Raw genomic sequence first — 12565 nt, 5'->3', positions numbered from 1 at the left:
TCTAAGATCACCATACTCCCGCGACATGAATCAAAGATATATAAAACCAATGAGTACACATCACAGCCATCTAGAGTATATTCTCACTCCGATCAGTCCAGTGCATCCTCATTCATTTTAATACATTCAATGACGAAGTCAGCCCATTTCAAGCCCCACATCTTCCACACCACCACAGCTACAGAAATGCAACCACTAGAGTGTACGACGGAAGACTCGAGGTTACTTCCACACACAAAAACAACAGGTCTGCGATGGATAGTTGAGGCTGCAAGATGAAATATACGAATACACACGTCTATTTTGATATACTGTCGTCCAGTTTTAATCCCCATATCTCCCACACCACCATTGCTACATACACACAACCACTATAGTGCACATTGGCAGACTCGAGGCTATTACCACATACAGACACCAGTGGTCTGGGTGGGTATTTCTGGCTTCAAGGTGAAACATACGGGCACACGCGTCTAGTTTTTTATATATATATTTTTTAATAGGCTTTATGCCGCACTGATAAAGATAGGTCCTATGATGACAATGGGACGAGGAAGGGCTAGGCGTGGGAAGGAAGCGGCCGTGGCCTTATTTAAGGTACAGCCCCAGCATTTACCTAGTGTGAAAATGGTAAACCACGGAAAACCATCTTCAGGGCTTCCGACAGTGGGGGGGTTTGAACCCACTATCTCCCGGATGCAAGCTATTTTTTAATATAGTTGGCCACTTTCAACCCCCACATCTACCAATCCACCACAGCTACCGACAGGCAACAATTATAGTGCACGAAGGGAATCTGGGGGCTACTACCACACATGTGGTCTGCGGTGGGTAGTTTTGGCTGCAAGGTGAAATATGGGTCCACACACGTCTATTTTTGTGTATACAGATTTATAGATTTAATACAGAGGCAATATGAAGGAAAAATATAATAAAAATACGCGCTTTACGCCTACTCAATTATGTTAAAACTATACCATTGTGTAGAAATGAATTATATTAGTCTTTCAAATAACTTCTTATCACTCAAAACTGGACAAGGAGCTCAAATAGACTTGATTCCCAGAACTTTAATTTAGCCTATGACATTTTAACCCAATTTTAGCAACTTCAGATACCTATTGTTGAAAGCACTGGTTAGAAATATTTATACCCTTACATGAATGGGCAATAGGAGGAGTCTAAACGGTAATTAAATTTTTACACGTTGCTTTACGTCTCACCGACACAGATCGGTCTTATGGCGACGATGGGATAGGAAGGGGCTAGGAGCGGGAAGGAAGCGTCCGTGGCCTTAATTAAGGTACAGCCCCAGCATGTGCCTGTTGCGAAAATGGGAAACAACGGAAAACCATCTTCAGGGCTGCCGACAGTGGGATTCGAACCTACTATCTCCCGATTACTGGATATTGGCCGCACTTAAGTGACTGCAGCTATCGAGCTCGGTAATTCAATTTTAAAGACTCCTGCTCACCACTTTTCACATTTATACACTTTTGGAAATGAATTGAATAACACATAATCTTGGCCGAATCCAAACGGGTTTTTAACACACAAAGTAGGGCACTGTGATCGTATGTTGAAGGGCACCACTCGCCTTATTGTTCTGCAGTCATTAGAAAAAGTGTCTTATCACAGACCGTCTGAACTCACAATTTAGTTGATAATTTGAGGAAGTTTATGTCTTACAATTAGGGTATTATCTAGGTTTCGCAAACCGAGCGAAGTGGCCACTTGCGTCAACACACTACGGCTATGGAGTCAAACTCTGCATTTGGGAGACGAGTGGGTTCGAACCTCACCGTCGGCTCTCATGAGAATGATGTTGGTCCACAGCAGATTCCTTCCAGTGAGATTGGCATCAGGAAGAGCAACCGGCCTTAAAAAAGGACGCCATACAATTTCATCCCACCTCAACCCCCAACCCGTATCAGGAAACTGAGGGGTGGACATACATCTAGATTTCGAAAAATCCCAGTTTCGTTCAGAAAAATCTGGCAACCCTGGATGTGTGCAGAATCGCTGAATGAGTGGCCATATGGGGTGGTTACAATTCTTACTAAGATATCCGCTCCACACAGTACGTTGCAGTTGATGTTCTCGATGTCCCACGGACTGGACGTACCGATCAGTCCCACAAACCGCCTATTTCTTCTGGTGTTGGAACAGATACATGTGTATTCCTTCGAGATGTTCTTGAATGCATTTCCATTAGAGTTATTTTATTTACTATATCAATATAAAATTGTCCGACTCGTTGGCTGAATGGTCAGCGTACTGAACTTCGGTTCAGAGGGTCCCGGGTTCGATTCCCGGCCGGGTCGGGGATTTTAACCTTAATTGGTTAATTCCAATGGCCCAGGGGCTGGGTGTTTGTGTTGTCCCCAACATTCCTGCAACTCACACACCACACATAACACTATCCTCCATCACAATAACACGCAGTTACTTACACATGACAGATGCCGCCCACCCTCATCGGAGGGTCTGCCTTACAAGGGCTGCACTCGGCTAGAAATAGCCACACGAAAAAAAAAAAAATATAAAATTTGAAGATTTAAGGTATTTCCCTTCTTAATAAAGAAGAAAAACTTAAGCCTATGCCTGAAATTTCATTTTAACGTAGATTACCATGCAATATTTAGTGTAAGTAAAACTATTCTTGAATTTCAAGTGCACTTTGGTATAGACTTCTATTACAATGTGTCAATACTTTCTAGTATTTCATAAAACAATCAAAGTACGAAAATTAGTGTACACAGCGTATGTGTTCTATATTTTGTCGTCATTTTGATAACCGATTTGTGTTTTACTTTCCTGTAGCTGTTATTTCTCTGCGCACAACGGTATACTTGGGCATTTGTATACATCATCGTCACTGAGATATTCAAGTGCAGGTCTGCCTGGAAGGATAAGAATACAACTCTCTTTGCCCCGTAGTTTTGAAAACAATTCGAGGTGCGGGGCGACGGAGGTAGATATAAAAATAATAGGCAAATATAGGCGAAATCGAATTTGTCGTACCAGGACAAGACAAAGCTCATTTTAAGCCCCTTGACGCAAAGAACAAAACGCTGTAAGATCTACGAGCCCGAAAACCATGGCAACGTCAGCTCCAGGATTTTACAGCAGCGAGATTATGCATGTACGTTTGGGTCAAAGCTGCCAACCAAAATTGGTACACATGTGACTTACTATCTGGAATAAAATATACTGTTGTTTAAGACACTCATAGGACTCCCCTCGGGAGGGGGGGGGATGGAATGGGGGTGAAGTACAAAAATAATATATATAAATGTCATTGTTTGTTTGTAAATATATATTAAATCTCCTCCTAAACCACTCGAGCGATTTCAACAAAATTTAGTACACTTATGACTTAGTATCAGGAGACAAACCGCGTGGGGGTAAGAAACCCCTAGCACCGTTGCAGGCAGGGGGCGAGGCGGGTAAATTATAAAAATAATCTAGAATAGTATCGAATCCATAGTTTTCGTGGTTGCTGGAATGAATAGTGAAACTCCGAATTTTTTCAAGTTCATGTTCAGCCCCCTTTGGGGTGGGTGTAGGAGGGGAATGAGATATATAAAAATATTCGAAAATAGTGTCGAATCTACAGTTTTGGGGTCACTGAGCTGAATGGTGACAATCCAGATCTTTATCTCTTAGGGGTGGGGGCGAGAGGGAGACAGTCTCATTGACAGTTGAAATCCTGTACATCGTATCTATAGTGCGACGGCTAAATACATATAGTTATCACTTATTAATTTTTGACAGGATCAAATACTTTCCAGTCGATTCGAGCTTCCATAAGGACAAAGTTTTACTCGAAAATTAGATAATCTAAAACTTGAAATCAAACACATCTAAATTATTCTAAAACTACGTAATAGATCGTAACATATCAATCTGCAAGCCAAAACGGAATTCTATAAATATTCACTTCACATATAACTAACTGGTAATGCAAATCTTAAAGGTAAACATTCAGAAACTATCCGGGCAACGCCGGGTACTGCAGGTAGTAGTTAATACATCCCTCCGCATGGGGTTGATGTCAGGAAGGACATATGGCCGTAAAACTGTTTCAAACCCATATGAGGTACTGTTTTTTTTTTTACCGAATGGCTTTTAGTGCCGGGAGTGTCCAAGGACATGTTTGGCTCGCCTTGTAAGGCAGACCCTCCAATGAGGGTGGATGGCATCTTCCCTAATGGGAATTGTGTGTTTTTGTAGCGGAGGATAGTTCTGTGTGTGGTGTGTGAGTTTAAACAAAGTTTGAGACGTTATAAAGACCCAGTCCCCGAGCAAGGGGAAATAACCAATTAATGTTAAAATCTCCGACCCGGCGAGGAATATAAACCGAGGCCCTCTGAACCGAAGGTGACTACACTGACCATTCAGTCGGATAAGTGAAGTACTGACCCAGCAAATTGACGTAAAGGCCATACAAAAGCAAGATATTGATCGACACTGGTATGACAACTGCAGTCGAAAATCGATATCTCAAACCTCCATTACTTGAATTTTCAAGTATCTCGAAGTAACTTACATTTCCCGATCGTTTGTCCTATTCTTCACGTGTATTTGTTTCTCTACTCCAAATTCGGTTACACAAATTTCTCGATTTCTCGAAGCACACATTTCCTTCCTTGAAGCAAAAAATACACTGTAACTCGAATTTTTGCAACATTAACTGTGCAATACGGCATTTGTGGTTTGTGAGGAACAGTTAACAAGTAAAGAAGGAGTTACAGTGATGCTGGGAGCTAATAGGACGGGAACCGAAAAACTAAAACTTCTAGTGATCGGAAAACCGGTGAAGCCTCACTGTTTCTCGGGAGTGAATTTATTACCGGTCAAGTACGAAATCAACCCTCGAAGTCGCGGATGACAAGCTCCATTTACGAATCTCAGCTGCGAGGTATTGACGAGAGGTTAACCGTAACAAACAAAAGAGACTAAGGGATTTTTTTCGAAAAATGTTAACGGAGGTATTTTCCTTATTTCACTACTGTATGCACTGTCTTCTAAAAGTTACTATAATAAGGGTTATAATTAAAGAGATGCCGTAAAATAGAGTTTGTTTGTATAATTTAAGTACTGTTAAACATAATATGATCAGTATAAGCCCGTAGATACACATGATTCGATTATGTGCTATGCATGCTCAAAATCGATATTAACTATATCTCGAAGATTCGATAAGTCTAAATAACGTTTAGTTCCTGAGGTGACTCGAGATATCGAGGTTCGACTGTACTTGCTTCAGCATTGCATCGCTTTACGATTTATTTTTTATAGCGGATACGCCCGCTCTTCGCACGGGGGTTGTTTGGTATTGAAACTAATTAGCCAACCGTTATCAGTTCACAAACTGTAACGACCATGTTAGGCACAGACATCTCACCCCAAGTACGCAGCCTAGTTCTTCTAGGAACCACCGGTCAGTATTGCAGAATACGGCTCGAAAGTACACCAGTTAAAAACATACGTAGTTTACTACACTCTAACGTCTTGGTTACTCTTGTATGTGCCTTATATTACGAAAGAGATCGAGGAGGAAAGGCATATGCCAACTCCCGTGATAGCCACGATATACTGGGGAAACACCACCCCACGAATAGCTTTACATATGCCACATAAATTTAATTACTATATATTATGGATGTCCGCCTCTGTGGTGTAGTGGTTAGCGTGATTAGCTGCCACCCCCGGAGGCCCGGGTTCGATTCCCGGCTCTGCCACGAAAATTTGAAAAGTGGTACGAGGGCTGGAACGGGGTCCACTCAGCCTCGGGAGGTCAACTGAGTAGAGGTGGGTTCGATTCCCACCTCAGCCATTCTGGAAGTGGTTTTCCGTGGTTTCCCACTTCTCCTCCAGGCGAATGCCGGGATGGTACCTAACTTAAGGCCACGGCCGCTTCCTTCCCTCTTCTTTGCCTATCCCTTCCAATCTTCCCATCCCTCCACAAGGCCCCTGTTCAGCATAGCAGGTGAGGCCGCCTGGGCGAGGTACTGGTCATACTCCCCAGTTGTATCCCCCGACCAAGAGTCTGAAACTCTAGGACACTGCCCTTGCGGAGGTAGAGGTGGGATCCCTCGCTAAGTCCGAAGGAAAAACCGAACCTGGAGGGTAAACAGATGATGATGATGATATATTATGGATAATCACACTCTTTGCGACATAAAGCATGAACAATCCTACATTTTCAATTAATGCAATAAAATAAAAAAGAATTTTGTCAAATGCTCTACTTCAGAATATAATCTGGTTCAATCAATCAATCAATCAATCAATCAATCAATCAATCAATCAATCAATCAATCAATCAATCAATCAATCAATCAATCAATCAATCAATCAATCAATCAATCACTAGTGATCTGCATTTATGGCAATCGCCCAGGCGTCAGATTCCCTATGTGTTGTTTTCCTAGTCTTTCTTATAGTAAAGAAATTGGAAATTTATTGAACATTTCCCTTGATAAGTATTCCAACCCCTAACCCCCCTTCCTATAAAATAATATTTGCCCCAATTTGTCCTCTTTGAATTCCAACTTTACCTTCACATTGTGATCTTTCCTACTTTTAGCACTCGACCGCGGCTGGGTCATTGGTGACCCAGCTGTTATTTCTTTCTTCCCTACCTTCTACAATGAAAAATACTTTTAGCATGTGTACACGCACGCACATTAATGGTGTCCTGATATAAAGAATCAACACTGCCCCACTCCAGTACTGAAAAGGAGGGGAGAGAGTGAAATGGCAGTGTTGAAGGCCACCCCAGTACCGAAAAGGAGGGGGAGTGAATAGGTAGTGTGTATTCCGGCCTACATTTCGTCATACTGTAACATTGTAAGATGGCTCCTATCTTATCACAGGTGAATCGAGGCCGTATTATTGGCATGTGGGAGGCTCACATGGTCCCCCAAGCAATAGTTCAAGCAATATCGTGCAGTCTTAAGACAGTTTGGAGATGGGTAGAAATATGGCAATATTATTTTATTATATATTTATAATAATTATTATAATATTATTTTACCGTACGTTTATTTTATTTATATATTTTCGAGGAAGATGCGATACGTTCATATTTTTTATAAGATATTTCTGTAAAAATGTGTTAATTTTATAATAATTGGTTATAATGAAATGTTGCAATAATAGCATTTTTCTTATATATTTTAAGACATGAATTTGCATTTTATGGAAATTGAATTTGAATGATATTACATTATTTTCTTATTGCTCAAGAAGTAAAATGTATCTTCAGTTATTTTTGTAAAGAAATGCTTACACAGTTATTCATCAATATCTTATTTTAGCATATTAATTTTCTGTTTATAGAATGTATCGTAATTCTATATGCGAGATGGTAAATTATGATGATATAACTTCAGTAAAGTCCAGAACAAAGTTAGGAAGCAGTAAAAGATTTTCAAATTACGACCCGATATAACGCAGCCACAAAATATTCCTAACTATTAAAAAATATTTTTCGGTTAAAAACCTCCTTTACCTCTTGATACCGTATTTTTTTTGGCTAGTTGTTTTACGTCGCACCGACACAGATAGGTCTTACGGCGACGATGGGACAGGAAAGGGCTAGGAGTGGGAAGGAAGCGGCCATGGCCTTAATTAAGGTACAGCCCCAGCATTTGCCTGGTGTGAAAATGGGAAACCACGGAAAACCATTTTCAGGGCTGCCGACAGTGTGGTTCGAACCTACTGTATCACGAATACCGGATACTGGCCGCACTTAAGCGACTGCAGCTATCAAGCTCGGTAAAGGTAATACAAACGTTAAATTAATCTATGGGAAAGAAACAATGTAGCCAACATACACGTATTGCTAAATGTATTTTGGATCTGGAAAAACGCAATGAAAAACAATATAACAAACATAAAAATCACCCTAGTATGCGAAGCGAGGAAAGATTTTAAAATGTGCATTCATGGTGGTACACTTCAGCAAGTATCTTCTTTTAAATGTCTGGGTAGGACAACTGCTGTCAACGAGGATGTCAAGATGCGACTTAAAATGGCAAGACCAGAGTTCTACAAAAGCTAGAATATTCTAACCAACTGCGCAATGAGCTCAGGAAGTGATTTGTTCTATTGTTTGTTTGATCAATATGGTTGTATACAGGTGAAACGTGGATACTGAACTCGAACCTAAGAAGTCGAATTCAGGCATTTGAGATGTGGTGGTGGAGGCGCTGCTTAAGAACCTTTCGAAAGATCGAGTCACAAATGCTCAAATAGTTAACAGAGTTGGTGAAGGAAGAGTAGTTCTCAGGCAGCTGAGCTAAATAGGACTTGCCTGGATAGACTCACGCTACGACGTGGAGGCTAGGTACAGGACATAATGGAAGGTAGGCTGGGGGGAAGGAAGCAAAGAGGAAGACCACATCTCACTTTTATAGACCAACTGAGGAAAGCAGACTTTTGTATAACTATTGCATATCGAATGAAAAACAGACAGGCAGTGAAAATAAATCACTTTCTTTGCGGCAATTAAGAACTGAAATCAAAATCACCGAGCGAGATGGGCGCGTAGCTGTGAGCTTGTGTTTTGGAAATAGTGGGTTTGAACCCCAATGCTGGCAGCCCTAACTATGGTTTTCCGTGGTTTTCCATTTTCACACCAGGCAAATGTTGGGAGTGTAAATTAATTAAAGTCACGGTCGCTTCCTTCCCACTTCTAGCCTTTTCCTGTCCCATCGTCGCCATAAGGCCAATCTGTGTCGGTGCGACGTAAAGCCAGTTGTAAAAAGGAACGATTTCATCTGTCCAGTGCAGGTTCTTGAACGGATCGTCAGGTTCTTAAATTGGCCTCTCGAAGCCTGTTTCTCACTGTATGATCACTATCTCATACACGATGTTGTTACAGAACGTGTCATAAACAAATTGATCCCTGTTCCTATATCTATATCGTGGTAATGAAGTGTCTCGATAATGAGAGCTGCCACTCCTTGCATGGATAACAGCTTCACAACGCCTTCTCATGCTTTTGACAAAACACAGCAGGTTAGGTTGAGGCGAACGTCCCAACTATTCCAGAAGGGCTTCTTCAAGGATTTGTAGTACTTGGAACGGTGGATTTTTCGCTCGGATGTGTTGCTCCAATTGATTCTAGACTTGTTTGATTGGATTCAAGTTGGGACTTCTGGACGGCTACTTCATTCGTTGCACATTGTGCTCGTGCAGAAATCTCCGAATTATGTTGGCATCATGCACTCAAGCATTATCATGCATAAATACGACAATTTTTTCCAAGGTGTATCACGTGACGTGTGGCACTAAGATCTAGTTAATATACTGTCGAGCAGTTAAGGATTCAATGTGAATGATCAGGAGATTGTTTCCTTGTCAAGACTTACAGTATGCCTAGCCAAACCATTACAGATCCACCACCATAAACAGTGGTAGATTGTACAGCTGTCAGATGAAATCGCACATAGCGTCTTCTGCAGGCTCGCAGCCGACTATCTGAATGATATAACGCGAAACGGGATTCATTCGAGAACAGCACAGGACACCAGTGTCTTAACTGCCAGTGTAGAAAGTTTCTAGCTAACTGCAGTCTCCTCCCATGATGTCGTCTGTCTAGTGCAGGTTCTTGAACGGGCCGTCGGGCTCTTAAATTGGTCTCTCGAAGACTGTTTCTGAGTGTATGGACACGATATCATATTCCGAATGCCTGCTGTAGGTCTACCTGTAGTGCAGTAACTTAGTGGTTTAGGAGAGTTTGTAGGCGCAGAAAGTCGTCGTATCTTGGAGTTATTTTCCTTTGCTGGCCTGCTGTAGGCAGTCTAGCAACACCTCCAGTATCCTGCAAACATTTCCACTTTTATGATATCGTATTCTAAGCAACCTCTAGCATGTTGGCAACGTACCTCAGCGAGTAGCTTTCTTGAATCAGTGAAAGTGCTTGAGTGGCTTCGTTCGACGACAACTGCTTCCCTGATTTCCTACCTCGGTGCGCACGATCAGTCGTGACTTGTAATCGCTGCACTCCACGCATACCCACCTTCACACACACTTAGAACTGAGGCACTCGTACCTGTCAGCCGAAACCCGATGAGAGTGAAGCCATCTATTATGTCAACAGGACACGTTATTTTCTTAATTGTCCGATCACCAACCCACTATGCTATCGTGCATTGTAGTCTTGACTAAATGTCTCTTTTTGAGCAGTATACTGACAATGTTGTAAAATCTGGCAAGTAGATTTTAAGTTATTGTGCATTTCCTGTGATATCATATTACTGTTTCTCTTTGCAGTTATCGCCAGAATGCAGAACGTTTATCAAAACTGTTCAGAGATCGACCACAAGCACCATTGGAGACAGCCATATACTGGACGGAATACGTATTGAGACACAAAGGAGCCCCTCATCTACGTTCTGCAGCGATAGACATGCCACCGTATCAGTATCTTCTACTAGACGTCATAGCAGTGTTGTTCCTAGTCACTGGAGGTGCATTTGCCATCTTCCTGTTTGCAATCAAAAAGATAATTGCTTTAGGAAAGAAAAAGACAAGGAAAGAAAAAGACAATTGAAAATTAGCCTCCGGAAACAATGATGACTGTGAGTGCCGTTGGACTTCCATCAAGTGGATGAAATTCCAACTTTTTCCTTTTCCCTTTTTAATTGTCTTGGTGGAGTATTCGACTCATAATTCACGGGTTCGATCCCAGTTGATGTAGTGCGAGCAAGAATTTTCGTACGTCGGTGCATGTTAAGGATCTTTGGAGACGAGCTCTGGGTCCTCTCGACAAAATTAAATCAGCATTTGGAACCGTCCGGTAGAGATCAACTTCGCTACTAGATGACAGCAACAAATCAGATCATCGAAATTGGTATGCAGGCCACCTGAATATCCGGTAGCTGAGGCCACATACTATTATTATTATTATTATTATTATTATTATTATTATTATTATTATTATTATTATTATTATTATTATTATTATTATTATTATTATTATTATTATTATTATTTAACCATCATTCTGGGACATGAAAATCATTCATTGTTTCTGGTGGATCCTTTCCGTGAGCACAGCATTTACCTGTGGTGGAATAGTTAAAAGCGTACCTGTAAAAGCGTACCTGATGGATGAAACTATATTGTCTAAATAGGCAATATCTGGTTATAAGCAGTGTACTTTGTGTTGATTATTGTTAACAATAAGAGTATAACTCTATAACATATGCAAAATGTTAAGACAATCATGAGTTTAAATAAAAACTATATGAAACACAAAATATCATGTTTCGTCCAATCAAATGAACTACTTCAGATTCCTTAAATAAAATAAAATGAAAAATATAAAATGTAACTTTGGCTAATAGTTTATAGAGGTCTATTTAAAATAACACCGATAATACTTAGTTTGTTGTGCTGAACGGTAAAGTCCGACTCGTTGGCTGAATGGTCAGCGTACTGGCCTTCAGTTCAGAGGGTCCCGGGTTCGATTCCCGGCCAGGTCGGGGATTTTAATCGCTTCCGATTAATTCTTCTGGCTCGCGGACTGGATTTTTGTGTCCGTCCCAACACTCTCCTCTTCAAATTCACACAACACACTACACTACCAGCCACCACAGAAACACGCAATTGTGATTACATCCCTCCATAGAGGGCTGGCGGCAGGAAGGATATGCGGCCGTGAAACAGGGCCAAATCCACATGTGCGACGCAGTTCGCACCCGCGACCCCACAGGTGTGGGAAAAAGCGGTAGAAAAAGAAGAAAAGAATAAGTTGTGCGGAACGTAAAGTTATCACTCATCGAGAGGGAACCCACACCTAGAAATGCGTTGTTTGAGTGCCACCAGGGTCACCAGATCTCACACTTCCGGGATACTTCCAAGGATATGGTATACAAGAGCATGAGCTGATTGCACGGATACATGCAGCGACTGAAACACTGAGCACAAAACTACGTGTCTTTGACGACGTACGCCAATCAATGTACCGTCGATGTACGCTTTGTCATCAAGTTTCTGGTCAAAAATTTGAGCCCCTCTTGTAATTTACTTTTCGATGTTATGTTGTTATTCAGTCGGTTGATGTTTCTCGGCACCATGCGGAACGCACGCTCGTCACCATATCCGAAGTGCTGTCAAACTCTGACGTCCAACAGTCCCCAAACTATTCACATCCGGACACAGGTTCCTGGTTTAAGAACTATCAGTTTTCTGTTTAGCACAACATACTAAGCGTTGTCATTGGTACGTGTTGAAAACGTGTTATTGTGAGAAAAGTTTATTCTTTAGCAGATAAGTCCAGAGGCGATTAATTTGGTCCAAAGGTAAGTTAATAACAAAATAAGGATTCTTGTTATTCCTCGTTACACGAACATCCGTGCTTTAATACTTTTTCGCTATGTCTTTGGAGCATGAAACCGTGGGTTCAAACCCGGCAGAGGTAGTCTAACTTTCCAAAGGCAGAAAATAGACCATTCGTGGCACCATACAGTATTATGCTAGCATGTGAAAGTTCTCTGATGACAAATCTGGTGTTCAGCCAGAAACATTAATACAAAATTAGAGT

General features: G+C 41.4%; 1 protein-coding gene across 1 annotated transcript in view; it reads left to right on the top strand.

Annotated features, from left to right (window-relative positions):
• LOC136865213 (UDP-glucosyltransferase 2) overlaps window positions 1-11279 on the top strand; it is a 62718-nt gene extending 51439 nt beyond the window's left edge. The window contains exon 5 of the mRNA XM_067142393.2: window positions 10291-11279. Within this exon, the coding sequence (XP_066998494.2) occupies window positions 10291-10570 (280 nt within the window). The 3' untranslated portion in view covers window positions 10571-11279. The remainder of the gene's footprint in view (window positions 1-10290) is intronic.
• Window positions 11280-12565: the final 1286 nt, after the last annotated feature.

This window comes from Anabrus simplex, chromosome 1, assembly GCF_040414725.1.
Source record: "Anabrus simplex isolate iqAnaSimp1 chromosome 1, ASM4041472v1, whole genome shotgun sequence".
Lineage (NCBI taxonomy): Eukaryota > Metazoa > Arthropoda > Insecta > Orthoptera > Tettigoniidae > Anabrus > Anabrus simplex.
This window is presented reverse-complemented; position numbering and strand designations above follow the sequence as displayed.